Source organism: Leptodactylus fuscus, chromosome 7 (assembly GCF_031893055.1).
Source record: "Leptodactylus fuscus isolate aLepFus1 chromosome 7, aLepFus1.hap2, whole genome shotgun sequence".
Lineage (NCBI taxonomy): Eukaryota > Metazoa > Chordata > Amphibia > Anura > Leptodactylidae > Leptodactylus > Leptodactylus fuscus.
This window is the reverse complement of record NC_134271.1, coordinates 97,444,192-97,460,852: the sequence shown is the minus strand read 5'-3', so window position 1 is coordinate 97,460,852 and position 16,661 is coordinate 97,444,192. Positions and strand designations below refer to the sequence as shown.

General features: G+C 44.4%; 1 protein-coding gene across 1 annotated transcript in view; it reads left to right on the top strand.

Annotated features, from left to right (window-relative positions):
* Nucleotides 1-13,328, top strand: part of LOC142213955 (cholesterol 24-hydroxylase-like) — a 28,779-nt gene extending 15,451 nt beyond the window's left edge. The window contains exons 8-15 of the mRNA XM_075282589.1: nucleotides 362-518; nucleotides 2,250-2,312; nucleotides 2,436-2,508; nucleotides 2,597-2,681; nucleotides 3,302-3,412; nucleotides 5,208-5,296; nucleotides 5,399-5,465; nucleotides 13,170-13,328. Of these exons, the coding sequence (XP_075138690.1) occupies nucleotides 362-518; nucleotides 2,250-2,312; nucleotides 2,436-2,508; nucleotides 2,597-2,681; nucleotides 3,302-3,412; nucleotides 5,208-5,296; nucleotides 5,399-5,465; nucleotides 13,170-13,328 (804 nt within the window). The remainder of the gene's footprint in view (nucleotides 1-361; nucleotides 519-2,249; nucleotides 2,313-2,435; nucleotides 2,509-2,596; nucleotides 2,682-3,301; nucleotides 3,413-5,207; nucleotides 5,297-5,398; nucleotides 5,466-13,169) is intronic.
* The last annotated feature ends 3,333 nt before the right edge of the window (nucleotides 13,329-16,661 follow it).

Below are 16,661 nucleotides of genomic sequence, written 5' to 3'. Positions count from 1 at the left end.
GATATTGGTGCAATTAGTTTTGGCTACCGATATCTCTTTACTATCATTTTTACAGCTCAGCGTCATTGCTGGGTGGTAGAGCACAATCCTTCACAGTACAAGACTATACAAGTGTACTGTAAGTATGTTCCCCACCTCCCAGAGATGATGCTGACCTGTAAGGACGTCCCCTCTGACAGTACAGTCATGATGGAAGCTGAAACTAACGGCACCAATATCTCTGCAATGGGGGAACCTACAAACAAAGTTCAATATGCCCTGCGTAATGGTACGTGCCCTGTATTATTAGAGAATAATATTACATAAGCTGATGTTAAATTTTGCTGTTTTAGGATAAAGCCACTTTTATTTCTTTCCATAGTATACTCCAGGAAAACAGGCTTTTATCAGAGAGGTCAAAGAGAACATCAAACTTCTTCGGAAAACTGGCAGAGAATGTATTGAGCGAAGAATGAAGGCGATTCACGATGGAGAAGACATTCCTGTAGATATCCTTACACAGATACTTAAAGGGGCAGGTACACAGAAATTAAAAAATTATTCCAGGACTTTAACCCCTTCTCAACATCCGCTTTATTACTACGGCAGATGTCGGGTCTTTAAACATGGTCGCTTCTCTGGAGATGTGCGGCTGGTGTAGCTACCAGGTCTTCCCTGTCTTATACAGCAGAGACCAGGGCAGCAATGATCGAGATCAGTGACTAATCTGACCGCGAACATTAACCCTACTGATGCATTGGTCTAAACTGACCAAGGCACCATTTTACCAGAGCCACCATTTTCTTTGTGACCGCATGCACAAAACCAAGATCCAGGTGCGCTGATCCGCTACTATGGCTATAACAGGATTGTCTTCAGTGAGGTTCTAGCTAGGCATCCTGTAATAGAAGACAGTCAGAAAAGGCTGCAATCTGTTATTTCAACTTTTGTCCAGGCCATTCTTAAGAAATTCCAAAATATTAGGAATAATAGGATAAAAGATAAAGGAGAGAAAATAGTAGGAGGGATATCACAACTTAAGGATCTTTCAGTTCTCTGTATGGAATGATCTCTGCTTAGCTCAGTGTTGATTGTACAGCCTAACCTCAGCGGGGAGTAAAGACCTTTGATAGCGCTCCTTCTCACACTTAGGGTGAAGCAGTTGGTCACTGACCGTACTGCCCAGTGCTATCACAGTCTTATGCATAGGGTGGATGTTATTCTCCAGTATGGAACTCACCACGGACATTATCCTAATGTTGACCACCACCTGAACTGGGTCCAGGGGGCTCCCCGGGAAAGAGCTGGCACTTCTAATCAGTTTGTCGAGTCTAGTCCTATCCCTGCTTGATATGCTACTTCCCCAGCAAGCCGCTCCAAAGAAGATGGCTGATGCCACTACAGAGTTGAAAAAGGCCCTAAGAAATGCCCCCTGGACTCCAAAGGCCCTCAGCCTCCTAATCAAGTAGGGTCTGCTGTGGCCCTTTCTGTACAGTGCATCCATGTGAGGAAATATATATGCTAGTCTGAACCTCCATGGAATGGACAGGGCATCCACAGCCAAAGGATTGTCCTTCTGGTAAAGAGAGTAGACCTTCTCCACCTTGGCATTGAGTCTGGTTGCTATCACATCTACTTCTGGATACCCCCACTTCTGGGTAATCGTCTGGAAGACTTCTGGATGCAGGGACCATTTTCCTGGAATGGAGAGACCCCAACTCACTTAGTCTGCTAATACCTTCAGTGACCCTTTGATATGAACAGTAGAGTGATGAGTTAAATTATTCTCTGCCCACCTCAAGATCATTCCCACTTCTCTGAGAAGAGGTTAGCATCGAGTAGAGAACTCTCGTCATGTTGCCTAAGCGCACTCTGACTGCTTTCCCCTTCAGTTGATTGGAGAAGTGCAGGGTTGCTAATTAATACAGTTCAGAGTTCTCTCCAATTGGATGACATCATCTTGTCGTAGGTACTCCAAGACCCCTGGACAGGACTTTTGTCCAGGTAGACTCCCCAAAGAGGGAGAACTTCCTTCCTGATATTGAGGAGGAGAGTGTACAGGTATTTTATTAAAAATTTTTTCCTGTCCTACAAGCACACAGGGGCGGAAACACTCCATTATTGTTCTGCTGGTGGGACGTACGGGATACAGTAGGAGTAGAGTCCTGGGTCACTGCAGTTCAAGTAAAATGTGTATGTAATACTTTCCACTTCCATTAATCCTTCAGTAATTTTAGTGTCTCATCATATATTTCCACTTGTTCTTCCAGAGGTTGAAGATGGCTGCAGTTTGGAGGATTTAATAGATAACTTTGTCACATTCTTTATTGCGGGTTAGTAATTCTGAATGAAAGAAATGAATCATCTATCTATCTATCTATCTATCTATCTATTCCATATCTATCCTTTCTTAAATGTTACAAACAGGTTCACAGTTGATTTTCAAATGCTTTTAGGGCAGGAAACAACGGCCAACCAGCTATCCTTTGCTGTGATGGAATTAGCACGGAACCCAGAGATCCTGACAAGGTATCGCTACCTCATTTACCAATAGTAGTTTGTAGTTCTACCATTATATTAGTAGCTGAGAATACTGACAATACTTTCCATTGCTCAGGGTCCAGTCTGAGGTGGATGAGGTTATTGGTTCCAAAAGAGACATTGACTATGAAGATCTTGGGAAACTCCAATATCTGTCTCAAGTACTGTTAATAAAAATCTAACTTTTCCACATCTGTACCTTGTTGTCCTGGATAACATACACTTCCTTGCCTAACACATAATGAACAAACAAAGGCTAAGAAGCTTACACTTTCCTAATTGAAATAAAGAATTTCTCAATTACAATAATAGACATTCTAAATATAACACCCATTAGATCCCGTATAATAAAGAAGAGCTAAAATAGTAGGTATTTAGCATTTGTGATGGCTGTCTCAGATCATAAGTTGGAATTGTCAGCTCCAAGAACTGGAAAATATTGCTTGGTCTATTATTTTTAATGAGTACCCGCTCTCAGAATTAAATAATTTGGACAATGTCTTTAAAGATTACCTAACCTTTCAACAACAAATTTTACATAAATTGATAGTAAAGTCATGCGTGTATATATGGAATAACACTATTTCTGCCCATTATACAACTCATGTTTTGCATTTATTACCTGGTTTTCCCTTCTTCAGGTTTAGTGTCTAATTTTCAGTTGTCCCAGAGTAGATGGGTAAGGACTAGCTGCTATGATACCTGCCAATGACCACACTAGCTTTCTATGTTTTTGCTTGAATTTTGTAATAACAGCCCTGAATGTTCTTTTTCCTACCAGGTCTTAAAGGAAACGTTGAGGTTGTACCCAACAGCTCCTGGGACATCAAGGGCCCTAGAAGAGGAAATGGTCATTGAAGGAGTGAGGATTCCTCCTAAAACAACTCTCTTGGTAGGCGGCAGACTGTGGCAATCCATGCTATACTTATGAGGGCTAAGATGTTTCTAGTCTTGCCTGGGGTCTAACAGATTACATTGCAACTCTTTATAATTTTATGATAATACTTTATAGGTATAGCAGTTTAAAGGATCATTTTCACATACAGTATAATCAAATTTTACAGAGTTTTACAGATTTTAGTGATGTTACTTACTGATGTCAGTACATATTGTGAAGGGGATGTTCACAGTAAGAGCACCAAAAGAGTGACTAATGCAAACAGGAACCTCTCCATGTGATATTGATGTAGGCTCCCAATCACTCTAATGTAAAAAAAGATATGACAGAAGCTTTCCATCATGTTTGCTTACGTTTGTTGTATCTGCGCAACTTTTTCGTCCGTTAGGAAAGTAAACAAAAATGACAGAAGATAGTTTTTGTCATTTTTTTTGCATTACAGTGAATGAAAATAAGGGGGTTATCAGTATTAATCACTATATCAACATCCTTTGATGGATGAGAGCAATGAACCATAATAACTGTAGTGGGAAACCACCCTTACTTCCACATCTTTCAATTTAAAGCCTTAAACTTTGCATGTTGGTAATAGAGCGTATTTCATGATGAACCTTTTGAGATTATTCCTTATAATCCCAACTGATTAAACTTGTGGACAAACAGTTTAATATCTGTGAGGAAGGTACCTCTGTAGCAGCAATGGTGTGGGCCCAAGCAGTCAGAGACAGGGACACCAAAATCTTGTAGCAGACAGGTTTATTTAGAAAAAAACAGCAAAATAAATAAACCTTTACTTCAGGCTCAAAAGCACCTCCTAGCCGAGGAGTTTTTTCCCTGCACGTATAGATCCTTGATGTGCATTATAGCCAATTGTTGAGCTGTGGGGCAATTTATTATTTTTTTTCATTTCAAAATAAAATACAGCCTTAATTTCAGGCAAAAGAATGTGAAACAAAACCCTGCTTGTCTGAGCACTAACTAGGCAATAAGTACTAATTTTAAGTGTGGCTTATTACCAGCCACACGGATCAACAAAAAGGGTGCAATACAGTTTTACCAGACTCACAGTGTCAGGAAAAACTCAGGCACCTTCTCTCACTCCCAGGATCTGCCCTGAAGAGCAGGATCTGCAGCCTTTTATGGCCCAGTAATGAGCCCAGGACCCACACCTGGGACTGAAGCCTATTCAAGACCCGCACTGGACCACACGTATGTCAGAAACCTTCTCACATATCCTATATGTTCTGCCTTTTATATAAAAGGTAATCATTGGCAAACTAGTTGAGTGATAGCAGAAATATTGCTTTACTCATCAACCTATGATTGGCTTAATGTTAACCACTTGCCTCTGGATGTGTGTGCGATAACCGCTCTCATATGTCCCTGGTCAGTAGCACTAGTCTCACACTGAGATACGAAGCAGAGTCTCAGTGAATGTGCAGTGCTGCTATATTAGTTCTACTGTAACTTCTTGCTTCATACAGTTGACTGTTGCCTCATATGTTACAGTTGTGTCAATGCGGGTCCAAATAGCGTATTAGTTGAATTGCCAACTGGAAAACAAAGCACTTGCATTTATAACATCCATGGAATTCCTTGTTTAGTTGCTTATTAATCCAAGAAAATTGATGAATACAGTGTAGCGATACCTCAGATCTTCCTTCAATGAAAGATAATTACTAATACAGGGAAAGGTCTTCTTTATAAGCTCAATAAGGTGGAAATAGGTGACATTATCATATAGACCAATAAGGCTTCTCACACTATCTCGGATTTCTTCTCTCTGTAGTTTAATTCTTACATTATGGGTCGGATGGAGAAATTTTATCAAGATCCTCTGGTTTTCAACCCAGACAGATTTCACCCTGATGCTCCCAAGTAAGTGTTTTATCCATGTTCTAATACAATCCTTATTTCTAGTATTTCATGTAATGAATATATCACCTTTTTTTTTTTTTTTTTTTTTTTTAATCAAAACAGGCCTGGCTATACTTATTTTCCATTTTCACTTGGACCACGATCATGTATTGGGCAAGTATTTGCTCAGGTAAGTTCATATGAGAACTGAATAAAGACTTTCATGAGTAGAGATTGTTGTGATATTTCTGTAACATGTATATTTTAGTGGTCTAATGAGTATTTAATATATATTGTGAGAAGGTGACAGGCAAAGTACTGGAGTTCCCCTATATCAGCCCCAGATTGCTGACTTATGTGTGGTTCAGTGCGGGTCTGGAATAGGTTTCAGCCCCAGGTGTGGGTCCTGAGGCTCGTTACTGGCCCATAAAAGGTTGCAGAACCTGCACTTCAGAGCAGATCCAGGAAATGAAGAGGTGGCTGGGTCTGTCCTGTAACCCTGAGACCGGCGAGACCAAATTGTGGTTGTTTTTTCGTGTGGCTGATAGTAAACCACACGTATAGATCAGTTATTGCTTCTGTTTAATTAGTCGCTCGAACGAGCAGGAATTAGTTTTATTTTTGCCTGAAGTTAAGGCTGTATTTTGTTTTTGCTCATTTGTGCTTGAAGCGAAGGTTTATTTATTTTCCTGTTTTCTAAATATTCCTGTTTGCTGCATATTTTGTGTCCCTATCTTGACTGTTTCTGTCCACACCACTGCTTCCACTGAGCTACCTTCTCCACAATATATAAATAATACACTAGCCTCTGCCCACGACTTCATCTGTGGGTTGTCGGCGTCGATCATCCGCCTATATTCAGCAAATTGCTGCTATCGATGATCGATGGTTTGCCTGCTCCGGCATTTCGGTAGCTCTCAAGCTGTCCTGCTGCTGACCTTGCTCCTCACATCGTGTCTGTGATTGTTCCGGAATCTCAGCAGCTCGCTGGGACGCCACATAATGAGCGTGTTGTTGGTGTTGATGATCCGCCTGCTCCACCATTTCGACAGCTGTCAAACTGGCCTACTGCTGAACTCGTTCCTCGTGTTGTGCCCGTGACTGTTGCAGTATCTCAGCAGCTCGCTGGGACACCATGTAATGAGCGTGTTGTTGGCGTTGATGATCCGCGTTTTGGCAGCTCTCAAGCTGGCCTGCCGCTGAACTTGTTTCTTGCACTTCGCCTGGATTGTTCCAGCATCTCAGCAGCTTGCTGGAACGTCCTATAATGAGAGTGTTGTTGGCGTTGATGATCCGCCTGCTCCGGCAGCTGTCAAGCTGGCCTGCCGCTGAACTCATTCCTCAAGCTGTGCCCGTGATTGTTCCGGTATCTCAGCAGCTTGCTGGGACACCATATAATGAGCATGTTGTTGGCGCCGATGATCCCCGTCAGCTCTGATTGAGGAGACCTCTGTGACTTCTGACCCCTTCATAGCTCTCGTTGTTTGTGACAAATTAGATTTTCTTTTTCCAGGCATGTTGAAAATTGGCAAACTACCAATTTGGATTGAAGGTATTTGCCCATGTCAGTTTTCAGCAGTGCCTGGAGCAGATTAGATAATATGCAAATGCATGAACACTGAGGGCTAGTGAGTGTTTACACAGAGAGATAACAGCCCTGGCTTTCTCAGAAGTAGAGATGAGCGCAGTATAATATAGTATGTGAACAAAAATTGATATTAGTTGTGAAGCCATGTCATTTACCGGGATAAAAAGTAGCCTATATTTTAATCGAGGTTACAATCTATCTATGTGCCAAATTTCATCCAAATCCGTTCAGCCGTCTTTGCGTGATTGTGGAACAAACACACACACAAACATCCAAACACACAAGATTAGTGTAAGGATTGGAGTCAGGGTCAGGCAGTGCAAAGTGACACAGCTGGGAAAGCAACACTGTGCAACTAACGACAAAAGGGGTCGTAGGCCCTGCGGCTATGACTATGCTGTAGTACAGGGATAGGGAACCTTCGGCTCTCCAGCTGCTTTGAAACTACAACTCCCAGCATGCTCCATTCACTTCCATGGGAGTTCCAATAACAGCAGAGCAAGTATGCATGCTGGGAATTGTAGTTTTGCAACATCTGGAGAGCCGTACGTTCCCTACCCCTGCTGTAGTATCTGAGATGAGGCAGACCAATGCACTTCCTAATTGAAGTGCGCCTACCACGACTCCTTACGCTTCTATCCCGGCAGCTAGGATAAGGGAAGAGGATGCCCTGAAAGTGCTAGGGACTGGAGTCACGGGGGTCACACCTAAACAGAAAGCGCAGTGTAAATGCAATGCAAAACAAAAGACTAAACAGCATGGAACCAGGGAGGACCACAAGTCCCAGCAAGACACAGAAGAGAAGGCGAGGTCAGACGAGCAAGAGGTCGAACTAGGAGATATAATAAAGGTACCGAATCAAAAGACAAGGGATAGTCAAAAATACAAGCCGGGATACAAATCAAGGAACAGACCGAATACAAACAGACAGGGAATAAGACTGAGCAGGGGGACCAGGAAACACAAAGTGAATGGCTGGCAAGGATCCATGCCTGGGTGGGGTTTAAATAGCAGCAGAGAACACACCTGATGGCTAACGGCATGGAGACTGAGAGCAAGGAAAAGATTAACCCTTAATGACCTAAGCACACCCAATAGAACTCCTAACACGTTTCCCAGGGAGACACCGCGCAGCAAGGAGACCGCGGCGACTCCGTATCCTGACAATTAGCAGGAGGGTTTTATGTGTCTGAACATGCATATTATCATCTTGATGACCATGAAGACAACAGCCTTGTGTTGCTATATGGAGTTGGATGTTTTTGGCACTAGAACTTATGAGGAGCAATAATCTTGCACCTCTATATACATTTCATGTACAGTACTTACAGGGTCGGACTGGCCCACCGGTGTACCGGTGAATCCCCCGGTGGGCCCCAGGCCCCGACTGTTAAATCCTCATTGTACTAATGCAGATACATTGGTCGGGGCCCCCAATCGAGCACCTGACCAATGCATCTGCATTTGCCTCAGAACACAGGGGCCTCCATTAGCTGATGCTGCACATAGTGTCCTCCCGATATATAGGGAAAGTATATACCGGAGGACACGTGTGCAGCTTCAGCCTCAGCTATAATGGCAGCTCGTACTCCTGTCACTGACCTGCTGCTCTCCTGTGAGGACCTGCTGTGCTGCCCGGACTTCCTGCTTCCCTCCCCCTCCCCTCACAGTGAGTCGTCTCTCACATCGGATCGTGTGGGGAAGACAGGAGCAGTCTCATGCAATGCTGTGCTCTTCTGGAAAATGTAAGTATATCCTTTTGGTAAAATCTGTCTATGTAATATGTATATATGTGTACATTTGTGTACTGTATGTGTGTTGTATATTGTGTGAGTACTGTGTCTTTGTATACAGGTATGTATACAGGTATGTATACAGTATACAGGTATGTATACAGTATACTACAATAATGTTTATGGGTGAGTGTATGTATGTATATATGTGAGTATATATAGTATTCATACATTCATATAAGTATTTATATGACATATATGGTATCAGGGGCGTAACTACCATAGAGGCAGCGGAGGCGGCTGCCACAGGGCCCGGGCCATTAGGGGGCCCGGTGACAGCCGATACCGCTGCGTTTTTTTTTTTTAATAGGCTGTTACGGGCCCTATTCACTTGCTGATCCTGGCTGGGCTGGGATCGGTAAGTGACACTGCGGGTCCCACAAATACCATCATTATACTCGGGGGTCTTTGCAGACCCCCGAGTATAATGATCGGCGGATCGGGAGAGGTAAGGGAACATAACAAACAGTGTTACTTACCTCTCCACGATCCTGTCAGGCATCCTTCCTGACGTCTCTGACGTCACATGAACCCGGCCTGCGTCCCGGGTCATGTGACGTCTGACGTCATTTCAGAAGGACGGCAGCGGAGAAGACAGCGTTGGAGTCGGGGACAGGTGAGAAACAGTAATTTTTTATGTTTTTATTCCCCCAGGTCTCCGATTATTATACTCTGGGGTCTGAAAAGACCCCAGAGTATAATAACTGTTTATGGGTGTCCACAATGGGGTATAATACTGTGTGCAGGAGCCACTATGGGACATAATACTGTGTGCAGGGGCCACTATGGGGCATAATACTGTGTGCAGGGGCCACTATGGGGAATAATACTGTATATAGGGGCCACTATGGGGAATAATACTGTGTGCAGGGGCCACTATGGGACATAATACTGTATGCAAGGGGCACTATGGGACATAATACTGTGTGCAGGGGCCACTATGGGACATAATACTGTGTGCAGGGGCCACTATGGGGCATAATACTGTGTGCAGGGGCCACTATGGGGCATAATACTGTGTGCAGGGGCCACTATGGGGAATAATACTGTATATAGGGGCCACTATGGGGAATAATACTGTGTGCAGGGGCCACTATGGGACATAATACTGTATGCAAGGGGCACTATGGGACATAATACTGTGTGCAGGGGCCACTATGGGACATAATACTGTGTGCAGGGGCCACTATGGGGCATAATACTGTGTGCAGGGGCCAGTATGGGGCATAATACTGTGTGCAGGGGCCACTATGGGGGATGATACTGTGTGCAGGGGCCACTATGGGGCATAATACTGTGTGCAGGGGCGACTATGGGGGATAATACTGTGTGCAGGGGCCACTATGAGGCATAATACTGTGTGCTGGGGCCAGTAAGGGACATAATACTGTGTGCAGGGGCCAGTAAGGGACATAATACTGTGTGCAGGGGCCACTATGGGACATAATACTGTGTACAGGGGCCACTATGGGGGATGATAATGTGTGCTGGGGCCAGTAAGGGACATAATACTGTGTGCAGGGGCCACTATGGGGGATGATACTGTGTGCAGGGGCCAGTAAGGGACATAATACTGTGTGCAGGGGCCACTATGGGCTATAATACTGTGTGCAGGGGACACTTTTGGGGATGATACTTTGTGCAGGGGCCAGTAAGGGACATAATACTGTGTGCAGGGGCCAGTAAGGGACATAATACTGTGTGCAGGGGCCACTATGAGGGATAATACTGTGTGCAGGGGCCACTATGGGGGATAATACTGTGTGCAGGGGCCACTATGGGGGATAATACTGTGTGCAGGGGCCACTATGGGGTATAATACTGTGTGCAGGGGCCACTAAGGGTCATAATACTGTGTGCAGGGGCCATTATAGGGGAAAATACTGTGTGCCCCCATAGATTAGATTTCCGCGCGGTCTCTGTACGGAACATGTGGACAGGAAAGTAGATCATAAAGTACTTTTCTGTCCGCATGTTCCGTGTGGACACCGCACGGAAAGCACACGGACTCCATTTTAATCTATGGGGTCCATGTGCTTTCACAGAACACCGCTTGCTAATGCGTTCAGTAGTCTGTTCGGGGGCCACCATGCGGACTCCCCAAATGGATTACTGAACGCAGATGTGAACCAGGCCTGAGTGTGTAGGTATATAGTGTGTGCAATCCCATCCACACATTGCAGAAAAATACATGCAGTAGAGGTGTAAAAAAAAAAAAAAAAAAAGTATACTCACCTGTCCCCAGCACCCCGTTGTCCCCGCCTGTGTCTGTTCGGTCTCACGGTCTCATTTCTGGAAATACTTTACCTAACTAGTCTCAGCGATCACATGAGGTGCAGGACTCCCAGCAAGGAGGCGCCAGTACGAGACTGAATGGACACTGGCAGCGCACAACGGAGTAACGGGGACAGATGAGTATGCTTTTTTATTTATTTGTTTTTTATTTTACACTTCCCATCCGGGACATGAGTTGCTCCAATTCCTGGACAACCACTTTAAGGGCTAGTTCACACGGGGAAGTTGGCAGCGGATTTTGAGGTGGAATCCGTCTCAAAATCCTCTGCCAAAAATGACTCCCAATGACTTCAATGGGAGCTGCTCGCTTCTTTTTTCCGCTAGCTAGTAGCGGAAAAAAGAAGCGAGCTGCCCTATCTTGCCGCAGATTCCGCGGCTGAATCAATCTCAGCATCTGCGGCACGAGGCTCCGACCCATTCATTTGGGTCTAATCCGGAGCGGAATGCCACGACGGGATGCTTGGCATCTGCGACAGAATGTTCACACGCAGAGTTCATATATCTCCATGTGAACTAGCTCTAAAGGATTTATTCATCTTTCTAATATTGATGGTCTGTCCTTAGGATAAGCCATCAATATTACATCTATGATGATACAACAGCCAGGACCTCTGCAGATCAGCTCTTCCAGGACCAAGCAGGTACAGGGAATAGTAGCATTTCTAGGAGCCGCGCTGTTCACTTGCCATACAAGGTGTAGCAATACATTTAGGTAGTGCACATGGTATAGTGGGTGAGCAGCATGGCTCCCGACATGTTATTACTTTTAGACGTCGTGTTTTGGTACCGCCACTGATCTGCAGGTTCCTGGGGGTGGGCCCCTAGAAACAATTCCACTGGTGGGCCCTAGACACCCCAGTCCGACCCTGAGTACTTACAATATTGTATATTTTTCTATGGCTACTTTAGAATTTTAGAAAGAAAATCATCATAAAATTGTTCATCAACTTTGTATTAGAGACATTGGGACATAAGTGTAAGGAAAACAATAAACTTTATTTCTCTGGGTTTATATGTTAAAAAGGGCATTTTATATGTGAAGGGGTTTCTACCGTTAGCCTAGAATTACCAACTCATCCCAATGAATGGACTTGATGTATCTATCACCATACATAGCTGACACTTTTGATAAACACTGATCTGGTAGTCTAACTCAACTATCAAAGTTGAGATCAGTGGCGTAACTAGGAATGGCGGGGCCCCGTGGCGAACTTTTGACATGGGGCCCCCCGACCGACGACCTTGACCGACCCCCCCTTCCGCATTCCTGCGTTCTCTATTATGCCTCATAGTGACCCCTGCACACACTATTATGCCCCATAGTGGCCCCAGTACAGAGTATTATGCCCCATAGTGGCCCCTGCACATACTATTATGCCCCATAGTGGCCCCTGCACACAGTATTATGCCCCATAGTGGCCCCAGTACAGAGTGTTATGCCCCATAGTGGCCCCAGTACAGAGTGTTATGCCCCATAGTGGCCCCAGTACAGAGTGTTATGCCCCATAGTGGCCCCTGCATACAGTATTATGCCCCATAGTAGCCCCTGCACATACTATTATGCCCCATTGTGGCCCCTGCACACAGTATTATGCCCCATAATGAACACCCATGAACAATTATTATACTCTGGGGTCTTTTCAGACCCCAGAGTATAATAATCGAAGACCGAGGGGGGATACAAACATAAAAAACACTGTTACTTACCTATCCCCGACTCCGCTATAGTCCTCGGTGGTGTCGGCCATCTTCAATGTTGTCCGGACGTCACATGACCCGGGACGCAGGTCCCAGTCAAGTGACATTAGGGACATCACACAACTAGGCCGATGCCTGTATGGAGCAGAGAGAGATAAATAACTGTTTTTTTATGCTCCCGTACCTCTCCCGGGACTCTGATCATTATACTCAGGGGGGTCTGAAAAGACCCCCGAGTATAATAATAGTGTTTGTGGGGCCCGCTGTGTCACTTACGGATCCTGCCCGGTAACGGCCTTTTAAGGAAAAAAAAAACAACGCAGCGGTAGCGGCTATTTCCGGGCCCCTAATGTCCTGGGCCTTGTGGCAGCTGCTACCTCGGTAGTTACGCCACTGGTTGAGATTTAAGCATAATAGCATTGCCCATGTAAACACAAGATCCTAAGTACCAAAAATAGAGAAATCTGGTGGGCGAGAGATATGATAACCTGTCCCATATAATATCTGTTTCCCTTTACAGATGGAAGCAAAGTTTGTCATGGCCAAACTCCTGCAGAGATTTGAGTTTGAGCTGGTGGAAGGGCAGAGCTTCAGGATCTTAGATACAGGAACCCTGCGCCCAATGGATGGTGTAATCTGCAGACTGAAAGCTCGAACAGAACACAGGTCAAAGAAATGAAGAAGACACTATACTTGGACCTTATCCCTACATGATCACTTTTGAGTTTATATAAGTGCATTACACCTTACGCTGGGTTCACACCAGCGTTCGATCTCCGTTTTCAGGTTTCCGTCTTCTGCATGCAGAAGACAGAAACCTGTCATGCCGAGTCCGGCCGTGAGCGCCGGTGAGCATTTTATGCGTTCCGCGGCGAAACCGTTTTTTTTAAAGCCGGACACAGAGTACTGCATGTTCGACTCTGTGTCCGGCTTAAAAAAAACTGTTTTGCCGTGGAGAGCATAAAACGCTCACTGGCACATACAGCCGGAGACTTTTCAAGCCCATTCAAATGAATGGGATTGAAACATGCCGGCGGGTTTCCGTCTCTTGCCCCTGTTTTGTGCAGGAAACGGAAACCTGCATAACGGAGTACGGGTGCAGATGTGAACGAGCCCTAAGGGATACAGTAATTCAGCTGTTTATTTTGTACAGGTTACAGTTTATGGAGAAAAATAATATACTGAATCTACTGTAATATAAGTAACATGTAACAGTTTGTTTTTTTTAATAAAACTTTTTGATGTCATCTGAAAAAGTGCCATGACTTTAAAAGAGGACCTGTCACTGCTCTGAAATAGTTTGTTTTAATAAAAAATTTAATTCTACGTAATATAACAATTCTGGAGCATCTTTTCTCAAAATTCTGGGTTGTATTCATTCTTCCTAAAAATGTATGAATTAATTGGTAACCATATGTTACTAGTTGGGAATATGTCCTGCACACTTAACATCATCTAATCAATGTTGACAATGTCGGACTATGTAGGGACACATCCATTTGACAAGTGTAATGGAAACACCCAGTTGTGAATTTATGTATAATCGGGTTTTATTGAAGTTTTATAGCATAAAAAAACCAAAAGACTAATAACAAGGGTATCAAGTAGGGCATGCAGGCCCCAAACAGCATGAATGGGCGAGGGGGATGCCCTCGACCAGCATCGTACAACACAATATGAACATCGCCAAGGCAAGTAAGATGAGAGGGAAAAAGCGGGCCAAAACAAGCCCATCAATATGAATGGCAATAGAAAAAAATGGGTGACAATAACCATGTAAGGGCAGGAACAACAAGACCAGGACACAAACGGATGGGAAAGACCATGTAGGGAGGAGAGAGAAGAGAAAGGGGGAGAAATCAGAAAAGGATGGAGGAGCAGCCAGATTCTGATCAGGAGAAGGAAGAAGAAAAATCAGAAGACTCCTGGAAGATCACCAAGGGCCTCCAGAGCTGTTCAAACAGAGAGGGTCGGGAGAGTCCTCCGCAACCAGAGCTTCCATTCTCCGTATGAGGAGAAGTTCCTGTAAGAACTCAAGCAGCGAGGGCGGTGTAGAGCTGCGCCAATATCTCGGAATGACGGCGCTGGCGGCCGTAAGGAAATGCTCCAAGAGGTCCTTTTTGATCTCGGAAATCTTACCGAGAATGACCGACAACAAGCCAGTTGGAGAGTAACGAAAATTGGAGTGTTCACACACCCTAGAATAAAGAGAGAAGACCGCATCCCAAAAAGGTCGAAGAACATCACATTCCCAACAGATATGAAGCATGGTGCTTCTTTCAGTGCCACAGCGCCAACACCAGTCCGAAACAGTGGGAAAAATCCTGTGAAGGATGTCGAGACACCTGTACCAACGGGTTAAAATTTTAAAACTCCTTTCCTGCACACTACAGGGCAAAGCTAATTTATGAGACAGCGTGAAAGATTTATCCCAATCGGCAGGCAGCAGACTCGAAGGAAGGTCAGAGTTCCAAGCATCGGGGGGGAAGCCCTGGTGTGGCGTCACAGTTGTGAATTTATTAGTAAGTTTTGTGGAGAAATAACAGGAACAACCTGTCCGGTCACATCTTGACCCAGAACCCTAGGTGGCCCATCAGTTGTGTCTTCCTTATAGACCCAGACCAGTACTATAAGAAATACATTATACAGTCCTATGAAAAAGTTTGGGCACCCCTATTAATCTTAATCATTTTTAGTTCTAAATATTTTGGTGTTTGCAACAGCCATTTCAGTTTGATATATCTAATAACTGATGGACACAGTAATATTTCTGGATTGAAATGAGGTTTATTGTACTAACAGAAAATGTGCAATATGCATTAAACCAATATTTGACCGGTGCAAAAGTATGGGCACCTCAACAGAAAAGTGACATTAATATTTAGTAGATCCTCCTTTTTGCAAAGATAACAGCCTCTAGTCACTTCCTGTAGCTTTTAATCAGTTCCTGGATCCTGGATGAAGGTATTTTGGACCATTCCTCTTTACAAAACAATTCAAGTTCAGTTAAGTTTGATGGTCGCCGAGCATGGACAGCCCGCTCTCAAATCATCCCACAGATGTTCAATGATATTCAGGTCTGGGGACTGGGATGGCCATTCCAGAACATTGTAATTGTTCCTCTGCATGAATGACTGAGTCGATTTGGAGCCGTGTTTTGGATCATTGTCTTGCTGAAATATCCATCCCCGGCGTAACTTCAGCTTCGTCACTGATTCTTGAACATTATTCTCAAGAATCTGCTGATACTGAGTGGAATCCATGTGAACCTCAACTTTAAAAAGATTCCTGGTGCCGGCATTGGCCACACAGCCCCAAAGCATGATGGAACCTCCACCAAATTTTACAGTGGGTAGCATGTGTTTTTCTTGGAATGCTGTTTCTTTTTGGACACCATGCATAACGCCTTTTTGTATGATCAAACAACTCAATCTTTGTTTCATCAGTCCACAGGACCTTCTTCCAAAATGAAGCTGGCTTGTCCAAATGTGGTTTTGCATACCTCAGGCGACTCTGTTTGTGGCGTGCTTGCAGAAACGGCTTCTTTCTCATCACTCTCCCATACAGCTTCTCCTTGTGCAAAGTGCGCTGTATTGTTGACTGATGCACAGTGACACCATCTGCAGCAAGATGATGCTGCAGCTCTTTGGAGGTGGTCTGTGGATTGTCCTTCACTGTTCTCACCATTCTTCTCTGCCTTTCTGATATTTTTCTTGGCCTGCCACTTCTGGGCTTAACAAGAACTGTCCCTGTGGTCTTCCATTTCCTTACTATGTTCCTCACAGTGGAAACTGACAGGTTAAATCTCTGAGACAACTTTTTGTATCCTTCCCCTGAACAACTATGTTGAACAATCTTTGTTTTCAGATCATTTGAGAGCGGGCTGTCCATGCTCGGCGACCATCAAACTTAACTGAACTTGACTTGTTTTGTAAAGAGGAATGGTCCAAAATACCTTCATCCAGGATCCAGGAACTGATCAAAAGCTACAGGAAGCGACTAGAGGCTGTTA